Below are 21,182 nucleotides of genomic sequence, written 5' to 3'. Positions count from 1 at the left end.
GGAATATACTTTAATACTGAAAAAATACTGTACTAATACTCATTAAAATATTGAATTGAAAATTGATTTTTTTACCTAGGCTTTCAATACAGTGGTACAGAACAAGACCAGGGCAAGCAAAATACATGGAGAAAAGGAAGTATACAACAGTGAATGCTTTCTGGACCACAGGGCAGTAAGAAAAGAGAATGAAGGCAGATCAGGTAAAAATGAAGACTCCATAAATACTTGAAGAAATATCAATATGAGATGCCTAGAAATCTGACAAGGAATTGGTAGACCTAGTCATTCATCTTACATTTAATAGCAAGCAAACAATTACTCCTCTCCCCTCCCCCACCCCCCCCAAAAAAAACCACAAAACAAAACACCAAAACAAACACACCACCACCAAAAAACCCTACTGTAATGCAAAAAATAACAACAAAAAATCACCATGGAAAAACTGTGACCCTGATCTTTCACTGCTCTTTCTGATATTTTAAGTATAGATTCAGAGCCTGTCAATTTTAATTTTCTTAAGAAGCTTCTAAATAGCTCTGAAGAAAGTTTTTCTTCTTTCTTAAAATTAACGGACATAATAAATGTTTACCTTCCTTTCTAATGCTTCTCTCCTTCCCCCCTTTTTTGTTGTTTAAAGAATTCCTGCAAAAATAGGGCAGTGACGGTATGTATGTGCACACACCAGCTCTTCACCTTTGAGCAAAGAAGACCCTCACAGACTGTTCTTAAATTCTATTTTGCTTTAGCTCCCACCTAAACTAAGAACAAAACATTTCAAACACTTATTCAGTCTGACCCTACATCTACAAACATGCTGGCTGGAAGTGGCAGTTCACCTACCTAGAAGAGTCTCTTGAAAAACAGTTAGCTAAGATTTTCATTTCTAATATGAAATAGCCAAAAAGTATCTCAATAGCACGTTCAAAAGTTCTTTGTAGCTTACCATTAGTTCATTTTTATTGAGAAATTACTGTAGCTAGAGAGTTGAAGACAAGTAATTTATGCATGATACAGTATGTGAATTCACTATGGAAAAGTGAACTACAAAATAAATAATTTTGTTTATTTGAGTATCATTGAGCAACCATAACTTCAAATATTGTCTGCATGGATCCTGAGTACGTATTCTCTTTATAGGTACAGAAAAATATAAAAAAGAAGTGGATTTACCAATATAAAATATAATCTCTTCTGTCGAGTGTTTAGACACCCAGATTCTTATTTCCATAATGCTTTTACTTTGAAGGGGGAACTTAGTATTATTTTAAATCACCGGCAAACTCCCTCCTTGTGCATTATTTGCACATGCAAAGAGTACAAGTAAACTAAAAGCAAAATTATTTATATTCATAAACATTAAAATAGAGTTATAAACACTCATTTATTAAGTGCTAGGTTTACTTGTGCTAATGCCAAAATACCTGTATATGGGAATTTAGACATGGTGAGAACTGGAAAATGAAATTTCTATTGTGGATTAAATATACTGTAATCCCCAACGAAGGCTACAACAGAATCTCAATATAGGGTTTACGGGAAAGTCATATATAAACACCATGTCTCACAAGCATTTGCAGAGCTAGATGCGTTTAGTCTTCTATACCACTAGTCTGGTTTCCAGAGATTCCAGCAGTGGTAGCTGCTAAACATCACACACACCATTTAAGTTGCTATTTTCAGCAATCTCATCTCTTAAAGCAAGCATACATATTTCTGCTTGGAAGAAAACAAAATGCATTTGGAAAAAGGGTAGTAGAGAAAAAACAAAAGATGAGGGTTTTCTTCCGTTTTGTTTTCTTTGTATGTATATAAAGAAAAACAGTAAGTTATACTGTTTTCCACGTCCTTATAGAAAACTTTCTTCTATATTAGAAAAATACTTTTCAAAGCTCCAGATATCCTAAAATCTTAGGGGAAGGAATTGTTGCTTTCTATAGTACACTATATTCATACACCATCAAAACAGATATAGCCATAAAAAAACAAGGTTGAAGGAAGTAAGACCTGATCATGTTCTCACTCAGAGTTAACCTTACTGGGTATCTTCTCCCATTTCAGTTAAGTTGCAATGGAGTCAAAATGCTTTAAATAACCATTATTAAAATAAAAAAAATATATATAAAAATCTAACCATTGCTTCTCCCATACTTTGGTCAACCTCAAATATAAAAAGTCAGTCCACAACAGTCCAGAATCCAGATAAAATGTCTTTGAAGGAAACAAACAGAACATAGGCTTGCACCAATTCTCCAAACAAGTTTTATGAATTCTTGAAAAGGAAAACCATAATGATACATATTTAAAGTGAGCTTGTTAAATGGTATTGCAATGTACTGAACACTCATTTCCACAACAAACACAGCATTATTTTGAATAAACTGCTCAATGACAATGAATTTTTACTGAGTGTCTTTCATTCTGCAGTTGGTATTTTGTCTGATATGCAGTGTGAAGAATTCAGGATTTATCTATAAATATAGTGTTCTGACACAAACCTGGAAAATACCTTTGTCTCCCACACCCAACTCTGCCTTCAATTTCACCCACGAACTCAGCAATTCTTAAATTGAAACCATCCAGAAATGGGATGAATAGGTTAATTTTAGACAAGACTGCCTACAGAGGGATGAAAAGAGAACCCAGCATGAAGGGGTACTATATTTACATTGCCTTGAGCTACAGATCCCAACTACCGTTTATTCCACATGGTCTGGCAAAACAAGCGTACACAGAACTTCTTGCCTATCGTGTGCCTTTTATCATTTCTCCTCATTCTTTTTGCTTTCCGTTTGTCTTCTGAGGGAATTTTATGCTCTGATTGACTGATTTGTAGTTGAAGTCTGAGGAAGACTCAGAGCAATGTGCCCTACGGAGCTCTGTGTACAAACCCAATCCTGAACAGCAGTGGCTACAGCACCATTTCATCCTGCACAGCCTCATCTCGTGGTCAGCCTCTGCCAGCGTCTCCTGCCGTACTGCTCTGCTTTTCTGCAGACTTGCCTCTTCCAAGAGTTTCTACACTGGCTGTTGTTTTAAAAAGGAACCAACCTCTTCTCCGCAGACATGGCAACTTAAGGATCCCTGACCTTTCAGTGAGAATTTGCTGCTCAGCATATTGTAACAATTTTGTCAAGGGACCTTTTATTCCTCCTGAGTTTATTTTTAGAGGACACTAGAGTGTTTGCAATCTGAACGCTCACATGCAACAAGACATTTAAAAAATGAAAACCTATGCTCCTATGTGGCAGTTGCAACTCAGTTGGCTTGCTCTAAATCTTGCTTTAAGTCTTATGAAACACATTAAGAAGCAGGCTCTGTCATGCAAAATTGCTTTAAAATGCCACTAGGGACTTGTTCCACAGACATTTAAAGTAACAATTCATTTCTGATCATCAAAAGAACACATCATTTCAGAACTTACCTTAGAAACTCTTTGCAAATTGTTTTTTCCAATTCAGATGAGGACACAGATGAAAGCCTGATTATACACAAAACCTAGCCTGTAGTTCTGTCACCCGTCATATCCTGTGAGATTCCTTCGTTCCCTTCTTAATAGGAAGCTATTCAATTCCCTATAAAGCCAAAACTCAGCTTCACAGAAGACTGTCTGACAGCAACAAGAGAAGATGTCACCATGAGTTACGTTACATTTGTCAAAAGCAGCTGCTCGTAGAGATTTCTTCTATTACGGAAGAGAAGTACAAAGTTCAAGGGGGGCTAACTCAAGGAGGGGAGGGGTACATCTTCTAGCACATCTCGTGTAACAGACATCTTGTGTAACTTGCCCCAAAAGCAGTATTCACTATAAAACAAGCTTGTTGGTTTTGAAACCCTGAAGCAGGACGAATCTCACTACCCTGAATGTCTCCTCTCAGTGCATCCATATAGATTATATTAGTTGCAACTTTTTCAAGTGTATGCCATTAAATTGGTAACCCCTCATATTTGTACCATGCAACAAAGCAGAAAGCAGACACCCCTAGACTATTTTCAAATATAGCCAGGCAGATGTCTCAGTAAGACACAGCACTACATGGATACAGCACCTCAGATACCCAGGCAGCATGGCTTCATTTGCACAGCCTGATATCCAGGTTACAAAGCCCTTGCAGCCAGCACCATGGCTGAGCTTTGGGCTTACCAGTGCTGAAGCATGAGCATATTGCTGGCTGGCCTGTTTCAGCAGCACACAACACTTGGCTCTCCCAAGGCATGCAAAAGCCATTTTTCCCCCTCATACCTCTCTCTTCCACATATGCTCTCTCCAGTCCAGCCGTCTCCCATTTTTTCAAGCTTACAAGTGCATGTTTTTCCTCATTTCCTTTCATGGACCCCTGAGAAGTAGCTCCTAGGCCAGAAAGGTCTGCAGGCTACAGGCTGAAATCCACTGCTCTAAATCAGTATGTCTCTTGTGGTTCCTGTCTACCCCTCCCTAATTATTTTATAATTATGCTATTGTTTATTTTAAAATTTTCCATTTTTTTTTTCTACTTCTTGCTTAACTGACTACTTTTTAAAAATTATGTTAAAGTCCTCTGACCTTCTGGTTGACTCCAACTTATTCAGCTAGCTATTTCTACAGTCATGTCAGATCTTTATAAATGGAAAAAATAAAAGCCTTATTGAAAAAATACAGCCACCGTGGGCTAACTGAAAAGTTGCCATATGCAACTTAAATCAAAGAAAATAATTTTTTTAGGCAGAGGGGATAGCTTCATGATTTAAATCTGAAGTTTGAAATACCTAGTGTCCTGGGACTTCGCATTTGTATGCTCTTAAAGGTCAAAAGTTTGGTTTGAACACTGTGATTTGCACGCAGTTGATTTTGCAGGAGATTACAAAGTTAATGTTCTGTAAGGACAATTAAGAGTCAAAGACAATTTTAATAAAAACAAATGTTGCCTCCGTGACCTTGGAAGGAATGGTTTTCCTTTCCCTAGCTTCTCTTGGTACTGCTTCTTGCTTACCTTCCCCATCTGGGAAAGAAGCTGTACTCAGCGGGGGCCTGGGGCCTTGTTGTGCCGACTCTGAGGATGTCTTTGGAGTAGGAAGCCTGTGCACATACCCCATGGTATGTGGCCCCCCTCACAGTAACTATGTGTTTCCCAGTACCAGTATCAGAATATTTCAAGTTCCTGTTGCCTCTCCTTCCAAGAGTGCTCATCTCTGAGAGGAGTCTGCCTTCATCTCCTCTGAGGCTCCCTATGAGACAGCTGAGGACAGCAAGGTGTCCCCTTGGCCTTCTCTTCTTCAGGCTAAGGGAAGCCAGTCCTTCTAGCCTCTCCTCACACTCGAGGAATTAAAGGTAGGACATCCCTCAACTCTCAAGCAAGAGTGCAGCTTTGGACCTGTTCGACTTCAAGGTGCCTGACACAAAGAAATTATTCATCCCTTTCACATACACCAATGTGAGCAGGAGTCAGCCAGATAACATCTGCAGGAGATAACACTAGAAACTGCCTCTGAACATCACAGAGGCTCACTGTGAATAGGTGACCAAGATAACTTTGCATTCTAGCAACCCAACCACCTGCTTAAAGCAGGAACCCAGCGATGCCACCTCTCTGATGCTACTTGCTACCCCAACAACAGTAAAGACGCAGGTGTGAGGAATAAGCCCTTTATGGCAAATAACGCCAAAGCCTGAACGATTACACTGCAGGTACAAAGAACTCCCAAACTTCACGGTAAAATTTCTAAGAAACAGACTCTATTAAGTTACTACATTGCAAAGCTCATTAACCCAATAAAAAAAATCAGTGGAAAAAAAAAAACAACAAACAATGTAGAGTTAATTTTCAGCTTAATTAATTTAGCTGGATTTTGCATCATGCATGTGTTATGAATTACCCTTAAACTAGAAGCTTTCATCCTTCAGAAAGGCACAGGTCTCTGTTTCGGTGCCAGCAGCCACCTTTCCTCTGGCCCACATCCCAGCTGTGGGCAGGGAAGCTCCTGGCGGTGAGGCCTGGGCCCACGTTTCCTTCACCACAGAGTCCCGGCACCAACCCAGCTGGCTCCTGCAATGGGTTGCTAAATCCCAGCACAGCCCTCATCTTCACAAGCTCACCCACAGTTCACCACAGAGGCTTTGGCTCCCATTGAAATTTGAGAGCCTGTGGATAGCTTGGTGTGCATAGACATGCTTCTGGAAAAAAAGATTTAAGAAAAACAAAGCCCTCTGTTACTTCACTGACTGCTAAGTCCTTCCACAGGAGCTTGGTATACCCCTCCGACCACTGCTGGAGGTCTTCCTCCACAACTGACCACCACAAGCATTAGTGGTAGGATGTCACAAGCCTGATCCTTCCCCAGGAGTCTTCTAAATCCATTTGAGGCCCCATTTGGCTGTCCTAGAAGGGCAGAGTTCTTCCACACTGTTTATTCCCCTCTTAGGGGCAGCAGGTTGCTCCAGCAGTGACTCACTGTACATCTGAGCACCAGCAACTGAAAAATGCTGCACTTTCACCTTTGGTTTCTGAAGGCAGAAGCCAGAAAGCCATGGGAAGAGCAATTCCCATGTCCCTCTCATCCCTCCCTCCCCACCGCTACCTCTGCCCGTCACTCCTCCTTGTGCTGCCCCAAGCCTATGTGCACACTCGTGGTTTAAAACTCTCAGGTCTTGTGTGTAAAATAGGTCCTGGTTAGGCAATTACAGAGAAGGACACGGCTCCGTTCACAAGATGGATTCGATTTCAGCAAATGCTTCACTAGCTTCCTCACTCTCCTACATTATTCCTCAGGAGTTACCTGGTGAGACCGTTGCTTGGAATTAAGTGATTTTCTTTCTGTTCATTTATTCTTGACTCTGTGCCAAACACATCTATTGAGAAAGATGAATGCTGCTACTACTTACTGAACCAAAACCACAATACACAATCAATCAGACAAATTAACGGTTGTTTTTTCAGGTCACCACAAGACTGCATCTGACCAGTAATACAAAGGTGAATGACAAGCTCTGAAAGAGACATGTTAACCACATTTATCAGAAGGATTTTATCATCTCCTTTTCTGACAGAGCAAAATAAAAGGATAGCCTTTTTGACAGTACGAAAATGGAAACACTATGCAATTAGATGTGTAGCAACTGGTTTTCTAGACTTTAAAATCCAAAAACCTCCAACCCTCACAATGCTTAATAATGTATTACCTAGTAGATCTGTACCTGGTCTCAAATTTGTCTCTCCTCACGGCTACCTCCCTTTCTGAATGAAATAGCTTGCAATGCTCTAGCTAAACTATTACGAGGACTTGGCTCCTGGTAGGGTGCAAAGTGTAAAAGCAAACTGTTTTGAACACTGCTTTTGAAATCATCCCCTCTCATCTTCTACTTACAGTTAGGAAATCCTTGCAGTTGTGGGTTGGGAATTCTTTCTCACTTCCACAAGGGTCATAACAGAAGGGAGAAGTCAAAATCTTTACTACTTTGTTAAATTTGGGTATTAGCATTTTAACCAATGGTCAGGATTTTACAGTCGAAACATTTAAGAGTTTTCAGCAACTTTTCAGCTCATCAATCATGTTCAGCAACGCAACAAGACTTCTTGCTAAACTCCAGAACAAGCCATGCAATTTCACAAGTTAAGCATTGTTAAGCATCGTTAAGCATTTCACTATACACAACATCCACTTATTGTTCATGAATGCTATAAAAAGAAAAAAATTATGAGAATATAGGAAAATGGCAGTCAACAGAGATCTAGGCCATCAGACGCAATTTTTAAAATTGTATTTATTTATTTTTAGTTATTTTTTTTTCCCTGGGAAAAAGAGAAATAAGTTGTTAAAATTACAAGTTATGTTCTCAGTCACCTGTGGAGTGTACTGCCTATTACCTTGACTGGTATTCTTGAGAACATGGTAGGTACCTACTGCAGGAAGTCCATTTTCAGGGGTCTTTGGGAAATAGCCTCAATTTTGAAACAAATTGCTGCTTGTTAGTTAAAGGCAAGAAAGATGGGAGCAAACCCATGTTTTATTTTATCTACATTATGAAATCTTGCACTTTCCCATAGCGACTTTCAGTGGTGAGAAATTAAATGTGTCCCCACTATTTCATTAGTTTTACTTTTAGGGCTTATTTTGTTAATTAAAAGTTGTTTTTTAACTTCATTAAGAAGGAGTGCAAAGGCTAAAACTAAACATGAACTTTCCACTCTTATACTTAGCCCTAAACCGCTGGGGACACTAAAGATTTTTCCACATATATTAGCCCATTCCTTGTCTGTCTTTTTCCTACTGACTGCCAAATGAGCACTATTTTACCATTGTACTTTACTGACCTCAGCCCTTCATCATGAACCTTCTATAGAACAGGGCAAGCCCAATTGCCTGCTTCAGTTCTCAATGGCAAGGAAACCTTAAACCATCCCAGACAACTGGAAAACTAATGGATGCAATAACTGGAGACTTAGCGAACCCAACTCTCCTCACCCCATCTTCAGTGCTGCAATTATTATATTACTGTCCACAGTAATTCTTGCCTAGAGACTTTGTCCAATTTATCATGGTTTTATGCTCTACACTTCTCCTTTACCACATGCTGCTGCCTGGATTAAAGAAGCAGAAGCCCTGAAGGTACAATTACCACTGAGCCAGCCAGGCAGGGTGATGGAGAAATAACATGGCCTACACGTTTCGTCCCTCACGAACATGCACTCCACAGACTAAGTTCACAAATTCCACTCTGCTTGGATCAAGGCCTGGAAACTTGAGTTTCTACCCAAGGCCAGGCCTCCCACTGAGGGCAGAAATAACCTCTGTCTACAGGTCAGAGCAGTCTGATTTCCTGGTATTTTGCAAAATAATGCTTTAAGGACATGAGGTTAATAAAGTTGTCTGGGTAGATGCTCTGAGACTACTTGGTATGCATTAAGCTCTGAAAGTTTTTTAAAAAAAAGCACACCAAAACCAGACAACTCCCATGGGGATTATGCAATCTAACAACTGTTCCTCTTTTACTTACCGTTGTAGCCTCCTCTCTAAGCAGAGATAACGTCCAATTTAATATTTAACAGTAGTTTAGAATTAACAAATTCATTTAGAATGTTCCTTGCGACAAAGGAAACAGTTACAAGATCAGTAATACATGCTTGCAGTGGTCTGAAATATTTGTAAAGCCCTACATTTCAACTTGTCTCTACAATAAATGTTGAAACTACATTTTAACGTAACCATCAATGGAATCAATCATGCCTTTGAACATGTATGGATCACTAACATATCTCACCTGCTTTCTGGGACCTGATCCTCAAGAGATTAGCAGAAGACCATGTTCACATCACCACTTTCCTTTATGGCATCCACACAACATCCAGTTCCTTTGTGCTACATCCCCCCACCCTCCCATCTCTGTTCATATTCTTTTAGGACCCACATCTAGCTACTTCTTAGTACTTGCTACAAACCTATCAGGCCACCTGTAGGTAATCAGGAGTGCTTTTACACTTTAATAATGCTAAATGAAGATTAGTTAACCTTTAAAAAAGAAGCTAATACTAAAGAGAAGAAAACCCTGCTCCACATCCTTTACATTTCTCTGTACTATAAGAAAACAAAAATTACATAATCACCTCCATAACATAAAAAGAAATATTATTGATTCAAACTTCTCTAAAAGGTAAACAGTGCAAACCTCTGCTTCCACACAGTTGTTTCAATTTCTCTTCAGTAATCGCTTCAAAAACACAAAAATTGCAGAGATTGTCTAACTCTTTAGTACACTGAGCCAAAAAGGGCAGAATGTACACTGTACTTTTGAGAACAAGTTTAAAAGGAAAATGGCTGTTTTAATGCTTTTCCAATTTTATAATGGCTACATTTAAGAGTCAGTTTCTGGGGAAAAAAATTCATTTTGTATATACACCAACTCACTTCTACCTTCAATCCAGTAACAGACATTTTTATATTCTTGCCTGACTATGAAACATGTAAACTACACAGAGAAAAAACTAGACCTAGACTTAGACTAACCTAGATTTGCCTAGGTTATCTAACAAGATAGGCCAATGTAAGATACGTCTGATTGAAAACGCCAACTGCAACTTTTATTTCAATAAAATTGTCATAACTCTAAAAATACTTACAGCACAAAGCAAGGTCACTTCAGTGAGCTAGTACCCATACCTTCTGAACTACTGAAGTTTTATTAAAGCCATACGTATAAATCCTGATCGTTCTGAAGACTGAGACCATCTGACCCTTTCAATTGTGCGTACAGACTGCCCAGCACCTCTTTAGTGCTGAACATCTACTCAAATGCAGAAGTATAACATGAACAGAAAGCAAAAGTAAATCTCAACACTTTGTCACTTCCCCTGCTCCTACTCACAGACCTGTAAGCATCAAAACAAAATGAAAGTCAAAAAAATCTCCTTCACACTTTGAAACACTTTGAAAAGGCAGCAGAAGTGACATTGCCATGTTGAGTTCACCACATTTTGGGCCTTCATCTGAATCTCCAGTACTCATAGTCATCCAAATACACAGGAGAGTCTGAAGGTAAATTACAAGAGCACAGTAGAAAAGCAGATTTGACTTTGTTGTCAAAATGCACGAGGAAAAAAATTATACAGAGTACAGATTGCCCCCATAAGGTGAATAATACAATCAATAGCTGTGTGTGGAGAGAATGAGAAAAACAGCAAACAGTGAAGAAAATACAGCAGAAAGTATGTTGCAATATGATATGGAAGAAACTATGCGGAATGAAGTAAAAAGTGAGAAAGAGCTGTTACTGTCTATTGTCTTTTTTTTTTTTTTTTTTGAATGTGCATCTGCACAGCCCCTGGCATTATAGCATGCAACTTCACCTTTAGTTTCCAGAATACACTAGAAAAACAGTGAACAGCAGTGAGAGTGATGAAGCAAGCCAGCCTGTTGAACACCGTTTAAGAAAAGCAGTTTGTTCAGAAACCAGACCAAATAGCATAATGCACCTAGGGCACTTCAGATAACTAAAGGGAGGGGAAACTCATACACAGGCCAGGGAAGTGGTCATGGGCTGCAACTTGCACTTTGGAAAAAGTGTCAGTGCAACATATGCTAGTACATTAAGAATCCATCATAAAAACTGGTTGATTGTCACAATTATAGGATCATAACAGAGATTGGGTTGGAAGAGATCTTAAAGGTCATCTAATCAATCAGATCAAAACCAAAGAGCTCTAAAGAGAACACAACCACTATTACTACAAATTACGAACAGTTCTATGTTTTATGTTCAGTTCACCTGCCAGTTCTGAAACCTATGACTTACTTCCCCTTCACCAACCATAGGAGTACCACAATAGCAATAATACCCCAAATCATTACTTTTGGTTTAAAATTTGAGTATGTACCCTGGGCAGTACTGAAAACCCAAGTAAAAATTAATTACAGACTCATCATCTTTGGGCAAGTTCATATTCTAGGCACCTATCAGAAACCGGACGAGTATCACATACACACACACGTGTAACCCAAACGGAAGCTGTATTAGCCCACGTAGGTTGAATATTCAACCTAAGTGCTACAAATGCTTTTGGAATTCTATTATCTATGTTTATACTAGAGTCAGAAAATTTTGTAATATACAGTGTGGACCACAGCCAAGATTTTAGCTTTTCTACTCACAAACACACATCAGTGCCTGTGGCACCTTTTTTTTTTTTTTTTTGAAAATATTACAGGACTGTTAAGGATGTTCCATACTTAGGCTAATTGAGTATTTTACATAACCTTCTTTTTGTTACACAAAAAACCCTAAGAACATAGGGAAGCAACATAAATAAACAAAAAAATGCCTAGTCAAATAAACCAGGAAAGATAATTTAAAAAATGCAGAAACCTTAATTGCAGAAGTAAAAACACAGAACTAGTTAAATATAAAAATGAGAAACCTTTTAACCTTTATTTAGCCCACAATACGGATGTAAACAAGCTTGTATTTTCTTTCTTCTTCTTTTTTTTTTTTTTTTTGTATTTTAAATAGGTCTACAATACTGAATGTATTCCTAAATGCCACAATTTTCTTCTCCCTTCATGCTTAGAAGGATCTACAGTGGATTTATCATTCGTGGTCTAAAGATTTCTAGAAAAAACATTTTTAAAGTTGTATTTTGTAGCATTTGATGTCTCCCCATTTATTTAAGGTTGTCACTATTTGCACAAAGTTGAGTCAGGGACACTCCATTCATCCTTAGAAATGACAGTCACCAGTTCTCCACTCAACAAAATTTATGTCACTTTAGTTCTCCGCACACACACACACTTTTTAATAATTTAATATTAAATTACAAAACTTACTTTCGCACATCTGCAGATCGTTTTTGACCTTTTTCTATATCCTTTGAGCAATCTTTCCCAACGTTATTTGGGATCACGTCATCTTTATTTACAGAGTCCTCTTTCATTCTAGCTGTAGAATAGACAGGCTCTTCTGTTTTTTGATGCTGTGGATGCATGTCCTCCATAGGAGTATTTGTGTTCTGTAAATCCTTTTCACATCTGTTGGGTTCATCTTGGAAGGTAGACTGTTTAGATTCTACCAAAGAAGATTTTGTTGTGAGATTAAATAAGCTTCCAAGAAACTGAAAAAAACCTTCTCGGGGTTGCTTGTCTTTATCTGCTGTTTTTATTCCAGGAGTCAAACTAGGAAGGCTATTAGCCTTTTTCAACTCCTCTTGGGTTTCAGACTTGTTAAGTTCTTCTGTGGAATGGTTCTTTTCTTCATTTTGACAAACCTAAAATAAATATGAGAAGTAGATAAAGAAGACATTACCTTTCATTTTCCTGCATTCCCCAAATCCTTAGTATTTATTTGCTTCTATATATTGTATTCTTTAAGGAGATCTCTAGTTTAAAAGTTCATTTTAAAATCAAAGCCCTGTGCTCTCTTTTTCTCTCTATGTACTAAAAAGCCAAAAGGGCTATACAGGCTGGAAGATTCACAAAGCAGCTGCTGGAGAAGTAAAGCACAGAAGGACAGCTTCAATTTGCAGGGAAAAATAAAAAGACACCAACAAAACAGAGGAACAAGCAAAGAACTATTTTTCACACCCTTTTATTACAAGCAAACAGAAGAGTTTCTTAGTTAATACTAGGGCACATTCAATATTATTTACTGACATGTATGTTCTGCCACAAGGAGATTATGAGATTAGGCCTGAAAACAGAACTTCAAATGAAAGAAAAGTTGCTTTCAGCAGCTCTTTCTTAAAAGATCATATAAGGGAAATTACACACTGGTGTGTTAACGGACAGCCAGTTGATTTTCTTATTGCTTCTGAAACTTCTGACTCTTACTGCTTGGAGTTAGGTGCCACCCATCTGCAGCAAGGATATGCTCTGGTCCTGCTGTGCACTGAACCAGCAGAAGAAATTCCACAAACTGGCACTCACACTCCTGCTTTCATGTTACATCCTGAGACCAATTCAAGTGCACCAACAAGTACTTCAGACTCCAATCTGCTCAAAAATGAAGCTTCATGAACAAAACTATATGCACTTGTGAGATTAACTGTTTTCGGCTTACAAATACATACAAATACACCATAGCGAAATACAAACGCAGCCGTAAACACACCAAGTCCTACACACCACTACTTCCCTGCACCCAATGCACAACAGCTGTTTAAAGCCCACTGAAAATAACTCATATTAACACTGTTTCTCACCTCCTTTAAGCCACAGAGGCAAGGCAAGCTCTGTTCCTCACCAGTTCATATCCTTGAATTTCCTTGGTATCACCTCTTACAGATCCAAGAACTGCTGCCCAAGACCATGCTATTTCTGCCAACACTAATCTGCCCCAAAAGGTGCTGCTACTTCACAAACACTACGTTAAACTCATTTTTAGCTTCCCAGTCTAGAAATACTTTTTCTCCTCCAAAATTTCTGGGGAGCTCCTCCCCCCAATATTCTTCATCCTCAGCCTTCATAGAGGGTGCTAGATGCCATTGCTGCCTACTCCATATTTACCGTATAATCCTTGTAATTTCAGTCCTTCTTTCAACCCAGTTTATTATAACAGAATAAAGTTAGATCAAATATATCCTGTTCAGCAGGTGGGAAAGGAGAACATGAATGAAAAGTTCTGCACAAGTTTTAGTCATGTCAATATCATCTTTGGATATCAAATGGGGTAACACCTACCCATCCAATCTAAGCAGAAAGTTACTATTTTCATTAGTTTGCTAATCCTGTTTCAATTTGAAAATATATTTATCTAAAGTAATCAAACAAATATGTTAATTTGTTAATGGTTCATCTATGATCGTGCTAATGATGATAAAAGTGTTTTAACAAATACCCTTTTCATGGTTGGAGAAACATTAATTTCTTTAAAAATTGCAAGCAACACTTAGGGATGCTGGGGCAGTGGTCTTTCATCTTCAAGCAATATTTTGTCACTTTTTCCATCAAAGAATAGATGTACTTGCTTCATATGAAAAGGTTAGATTTATGTGTTGAAAATAGAATTGCTCATGTGAGGATAGAAATTGAAAGGCACTAATGTGTCCTTCAGAAATCCATGCAACCTGTATTGTCTTCATACAGGTAAGAGAGTTAAAAAAACACATTTAACTTTTAGAGTTCAAAAGTGTGGTAAGTCAAACTCTAGACTTTTTGTCCCACCTGTGACAAACCCCACCTGCTCCCCCACATACTGTGCTTATCCACTGCAGCTGTATCTCTCAAAGGGGATGCAGTCATCCTTGTAGCATTTAGAGAATTAGCACTTTGCAAGTCAAATCTATCCAGGCCCATCCCTGGAAATGAAACAGAAGACAGCTTACAGGAGTACCATAGTGCTGGCTGGTATCTTTAGTTCTAGACAAACTGACCAAGTAGCATGCAAACCTGAGATGAATCTCTTGGGCAATTAACTTTATCTCATATGAACTAAGTACTTTCAAGGAGGAAAGAAGAAAATTTAATTTCCAAAATTTGATGATACATGAATGACTTACTGTAATCAACTTCAGAGTTCTACTGTCATAGTTTCTTCCTTCACTTTGATTTATATCTTAGCATTGTTCAATACCTGTTTTTGATTTTAACTTTCAATACCTGTTCAATACCTGTTTTTGATTTTTAACTTTAAGTGAGGGAGGGTATTTCTCCCTTGTTCTGTGATTAACATAGTTCACATACATTTGTCAGGCTTAAAAGAGTATCTCAGTGCAGGAAGTGCATACAAACCTTATTGCTTTTTTTCTGCGGATCTAATTGTTGCAGGCTATAAACGTTTTTCTTGATTACTACAACATCTATGAAATTAACAATTAAATATACTAACTACAGAAGAAAATATTACATTCAACACTTGCCAACTATTTACTTTTTCTTCCTCTCTCTCTCTTTTTTTTTTTTTCTTCAGATATCTGCATTCAGGAATGTTTTCTTCTATTAGGAACTGAGACTTCAAACATGTCTAAATCTCTACATATGGAATTCTTCCCCTAGCAGCTCTGAGGCATTATGCTTGCAAAGACACTGCTTCTTACTTATAAGCATAATTCATATCCTGCATGAAAAGCTGTTTTGCAGTCTCTGTTTCCAGAAACAGAAACCTATTTAGACTTTTCTTGCTCTTTAATCTTTCTTTCCTTACTTAACTGCTGCTAAATCAAAAGAACAGGAAGTTTTATTATGAAAGGGTCCTTCCATACCTTTAACCGTAAGTGGTGTCTTGCATAATAAAGCCCTGGAGAACATTTACACTATGCTTACTTGACGATATATGTGGATATTAAGTCCCAACACAGAAGCTATGCAAATCTTTCTTCCCTCCATTCAATATAATCAATCCTACTCTCCGTAAATTCTCCCCCTCTGCTCCACTTTGCTACAAAAGAGAGCATCAGCTATTGATGCTTTATCAGTCACACATAAAACCTCAATCCAAAGTCTGAACCACTATTCAGGCGTTAATACAAACAAAACTGTTCCTGCCACAGATTTTAAAGTTTGTATTTTAAGATAATGGTGCATTCAAAGTAATTAGACTAAAGCACATGACCTGTAAATCCAGTAAGCCATTAACACAGCAGGAGCCTTCAGACACAAGCGCCTGAACACCACAGCATTACAACAGCAATTGCAGAAGGCAACATCATGGTAACTTTCACTTATTATTTCCTATGGCACTCTCTGAGCTTGCCTCTGACAGAAGCCACCAGCAAATGCTTCGGATAAGCAGAAAGGGTGCAGGGTGTATGCAAGCAATCCTTTCCCTGGTACGTCCCAGCAATTTTTAGCAGTCTGGGCTTCTACTTTACCCTAACAGAGAAGCGACATCTGCATGAATATTAAACTAGAGCAGTTTGGTATTCACAGTGCTGGAAGAATACCAGACCATGGCACTAGTTAGACTTCATTTCATCAGTTGAAAATAAATAGACCCTCCTGCAGCATCACAGAAGTCTAAACAGTTTCTCAGGCATACCACACAAACAATAGCTTTGAGGTGAAAACTTACCTGCCGGATCTCCCTTGACATCCTTACTGGTGCAAGGAAAGCCCTAAGTTGCCCTGTCACAGCACTGTCTTTCTGGAGAGCTCCTTTGACATGCAGACTGCCAGCAGTCTGCCCCTTGCCTCCCCATTCCCATCCCCTATGAGCTTTCCTGCTCGTGACATGCTTCATAAGCCTTTAATTAATCTTTATTCCTTTAGCAACTCCTTACTCAAAGTTTCACTGGGCAAGCCCTGAGTCACCTGGCCTGACCTTGCAGCTGTAAGCAGGAGGCCAGACCAGATGCCAACCTGGTGTCCCTTCAACCAGGGTTATCCTGTGGTCCCGAGACCTCACACACAACCAGGCTGGCATGGAGGGGAAACTCGGCAGAGCGTGAAACAAGATCATGGCTTAAATCAGGTGACTGAAGAGACTGCAGTAATGACGGGAGCTGTATTTACTGTGAAGTCAGATGGTGCAGTCTCACCTTGCTTGAGCAACCGCTGCAGAGAAGCACTAGCAGCAGGGACTTAGAAGACGAGCCCACCGTGTTGTGTCTTGAGCCTGATTGCCATCTGAGCTGATTTATTCAACAGTAGGCTAGGTATGTTTTCCAGGCTGTGATCCACTTCTGGCTGTAGCACAGATATACAGCCTGAACCGAACTGCATGCAGGCAGCCCAGCACAGGGCTCACTGCTGGTGCGAGCAGCTCCCCTGACGTGCAGAGCCCAGCAGCAGCCTGACCAGGGGCTGCTCTGCCAGCTTTGCCCAGCCTCTGACACGCGGCGTGAGCAGCAGCCTTGGTAGCTGCAACCCTCTCGGCAGCCGAGTGGGAAAAGTTCACATTGCCAGAGGTTTTCATTTGGCAGGGTTTGTGTCAGTCTGCCAGGAATATGATCTCTTTTATTGCCCTAACAAGTGAATTAAATGAAAACAGGGACAGCATTAAAACACAGATCTCCGTGAACAAAGGATTAGCTCCCAGCCACAACAGCCAGACATTTTGGGTTTCGCTCGCCGAGAGCAAACACTCATAACAAAGCAGCAACTCTAGACAACAGCCTGGAGATCTCCCACAGACAGCTTGTCTTACTACAGGGGAAGCTGCCAACGGAGAACACCCTGCAGACCTGCAGACAGATGCACCTCTGCACTCTATCCACCTCACCTCACCACAGGTACTGTTGCAAGAGAAGACAGACAGACATCGGGATTTCAGGGTACTTACCCATTTACCCCAGGGACCCTCGGTCAGTCATTTAACCCCAGCAGTTCACTCATTCAAGAAATAGTCATAGAATTTCTTTTCATGAGCGTGTAGTTGTTTCAGATTAAAGTTTTGGGTTTACAAAGTAGTGTGCTAAGGCACCACTGCCTCAAATACTGGAAAATTAATGATGTTCCTTGGCTTAGCTTTGACCTTTCAACACAGCCAGGATGACCACATTTCATTTCACAATTCCTGAGCATCTCATTAGGTCTCAACAGCTCTACAGTATGTAAATCTTGTATGCTAAGCAAAATCCACACAGAAATAGCTTGAGTTGCTGGCAGATTAGTACATTCCCAGGAGGAGCCCCTGCTGCATGTTTTTCAGCACATTTTCCTTCTCTGGGAGGGTAAAGCATCTTTGCTGTAATCTCCCACTTGTTTTGCAATGAGTGGGACATGCTGAGCCACATGAAAAAGGCTTTTGTTTTTTTTTTCATCTAGTATGAGGCAAAGAAGTTAGGCATTCTCAAGCAACAGGAAACAACACTTACTGAAAGACCCTATTCCCTACTGCAAACCTGATGAAAAAGAACTGGACATAGTGAGAAAGATTAGGAATAAGAATTCTCTAAGAAAATTACCATAGTATTAGGAGAAATTCAGGAAAAGGAACTATCAGGCAGTACATCATCAGCAGAAGTAAGAGTCTCCTGTTGCAAGTGTTCGTTCCTGAGACAAATGGATTTAAAAACCACACTGTCAAAATGTTTTTGTTTCTTTTTATTACAGCAGTAATTAAAGTGGAGGAGATGATGTAAGGGATCTCTCCACCATTGTCAAAAACTGTTTATCTTAACTAAATGATAGCTTTAAAATAATAAGAGAAAAGAAAACACAGAATAACAAAGAAAGCCTTGGGGGCTTTGGGGGTTTTAAGTTAGAGGTGAGTTCTGTATTTCCACAAATAACAGATGTTTTGAACCTCTGAACCTCTTGGCGTTTTCATACTGCACAGTTTTCCTTCCACATCCTCCTTTCTCTGCTTGTTTTGACATGAAAAAATCAGGTCATGACAACAATGGAAGATGAGTAACTAGAAAACTAATGAAATCACGACAGCTTCATAATCAGCTGTGTTAAACAACAGGAAGGAATTTTTAGTTAAATCATATTGGCTTTGCATTTTTTTTTTTAATATACCCATTTAAATTCAATGACTATTCAACATTTGGAAAGAGAGTGGCCTTTGTTGAAAGTTCAGCACCAGGACTTTTAAAATCTGTTTATCCATTTGAATTCTTGAAACACCGAGGGGACCTTAACACATTTCATTTGTCAGACAATGAAAGAAAAGATTAAACAAACATGCTCTGAAACTCTGGTGTTCATTTAAAATTTGAGCAAATACTCAGCCTCACCTTCCCTGACAAGCAAACAGAAAGCCAGGTGGTAAGGGGAAAGATTTCAAATGAAAACAAAGAGAGGAACAATTTGAAATAAAGTTTCTGCAGTGTAACCTTTAAGTGGAATTGTAAATTCAGGCAAAGCCTCTAGAATGACAAAGCGAACTTTACAATTTATGAAGTTCTGTTTACACAAGTAACAATAACTTCCAAACTTCTCCCTCTGAATTTTCTCCTGAAATTACTGTAAAGCTCTGATTAAAGACGAAGAATTGGTACTCCTGTCTCAATATATTAACATCTCTTTATTACTCAGTCTAGTATAGACCCTGAGAGAATTAAATTGTCTTATTTCAGTTCTTTCCTCTGTGTTCTCCCAATATTATTCTTCCATTGCCCTTTAATGAAAATGCATTTATGAATGCAAAATGACTTCCATTCTCTTTACTTGGTAATATCCTGATATTCAAAAATAATTTTAAAAAAGGTCAAATTAATCTTTTCAATGCAAAAAAAAAGTGTGCACAAGCAGGCAGTACATTGGTAAGAGGGTGAGACAGTGCAATTTCCACCCATTTCCATTAAATTATAATGGCAGGTTTTAGCTTCTGGCATCACCCTCCTCCTCATCTGTCTCCTCAGTGGTTTTACGTGCCAGACTCAGCAAGGTTTAAGCCTACTCTTTTTTCATTCATCCTGAAACAAAGTTCCCTTCTCAAGATCTTCTTTGAAGAATGACTGTAGTAAAAAGTGATACACATTTCAGGATCATTTTTTTAAAAATCTTTGGTACTACAGAGGAACTTACCAGGATACTAGATAGGATGAAATGTCTTCCCAAACACATACTGCTGTTAACACCATTAATTTAACAAAGTGTCCTGGGCAAACAGAAGATTCTATGTACTCTTCTCTAAAATTTCATTTCAAAGGATGTTCAAATAGTTTCCAAAGAGAAAAAGATTTGCTGTTGGATTCCACAAGAAAATCCTGAACATGCAAAATCCAAAACATTTTGGTTTTGCTTTTCATTCACTGCTGTAAGCAGCAACAACTACACTTTTAGCAGCAACTTTTTTTTTTTCTTTGTTAAATCATGGTTGGCAGTAATATTCCACCTCCCTTGACTCCTGAAAGTCAAATAATCTCTCTCATTTCTAACTATTAGGTCTATACCAGAGGTATTCAGCAACCATTCGCACACATGCTGAGCTGATATAACTTAGACAACACACATATGAAATAAAGATAATATGAAATAAAAACGCATTACAGAAAAGTATGTGGTAAATTAAGACATTAGGCTTAATTTTGATTTGTTTTTGTAGAACTTAACATTAATGATAAAGTCAGAATTAGGGACACTCTGTAAGAACAGATACATATATTCACCAAATTCAAAGATTTTTTTTAAACATGAATTACATGCTAGATGGAAACTGATGTGATCTAGAAATACAGAACTAATTAGGCTGAGAGGAATCTGGCTGGGGAGGTCACGTAGTCTAAGCTCCTGCTCAAAGCAGCTCCAGTTAGAGCAGGGCTTCAGCCAGCTGAGTGTTGAATATTTCCAGGGATAAAGGTCCCACAACTTTCTAGGGTAACTTTTGTCAATATTTGACCACCATTACGGTAAAATGGGAAAAAAGTAAGATAAACTGTCATAGCTAACTGGGATTTCCCACATTCCAATTTGCACCCGTTGCCTCTTGTCCTGCTTGTTGCAACTCCAATAAGAATCTGGCTCCATCTTCTCACATAATTGCAGTCTTTGACATCATATCTTAATACTTTACCTACCATTTAAATACAGCCATCTTTATATTACCTTGAAATTAAATTAATGTGAGAAAGCAGGGCTGCAGAGTTATCTCTTCTCAATGTTCATAGTATACAGGAGTACTTATCACAGGCCAATTAGCAACTGGTTTAATTTGTAGCAAGCAAGCTTTAGATTGGATGTTGAGAAAAGAGTTTCTAATTAGAGGGCTTATGAAATTAGTGGGACAGTTGTCTGACAAAGTTGCAGAGATCTTAGAGATCTCCATCCCTGGAGGTCTTTAAGAACAAGTCAGACAAACTTCTATCAGGTATGACAGATACAGAGGTCTCACCTTG

General features: G+C 38.8%; 1 protein-coding gene across 2 annotated transcripts in view; it reads right to left on the bottom strand.

Annotated features, from left to right (window-relative positions):
* CRYBG3 (crystallin beta-gamma domain containing 3) overlaps window positions 1-21,182 on the bottom strand; it is a 93,097-nt gene that overhangs the window by 53,259 nt on the left and 18,656 nt on the right. Inside the window, exons 1-2 of one of the 2 annotated variants that reach the window (XM_072025067.1) lie at window positions 16,469-16,504; window positions 12,292-12,728 (exon numbers count right to left, since the gene is read on the bottom strand). In XM_072025067.1, coding sequence (XP_071881168.1) covers window positions 12,292-12,728; window positions 16,469-16,489 — 458 coding nt within the window. In that variant the 5' untranslated portion in view covers window positions 16,490-16,504. Of the gene's footprint in view, window positions 1-12,291; window positions 12,729-16,468; window positions 16,505-21,182 lie in introns of those variants that run through there. The other variant, XM_038183867.2, reaches the window with a different exon arrangement.

The sequence above is a fragment of the Anas platyrhynchos genome, chromosome 1 (assembly GCF_047663525.1).
Source record: "Anas platyrhynchos isolate ZD024472 breed Pekin duck chromosome 1, IASCAAS_PekinDuck_T2T, whole genome shotgun sequence".
Lineage (NCBI taxonomy): Eukaryota > Metazoa > Chordata > Aves > Anseriformes > Anatidae > Anas > Anas platyrhynchos.
This window is presented reverse-complemented; position numbering and strand designations above follow the sequence as displayed.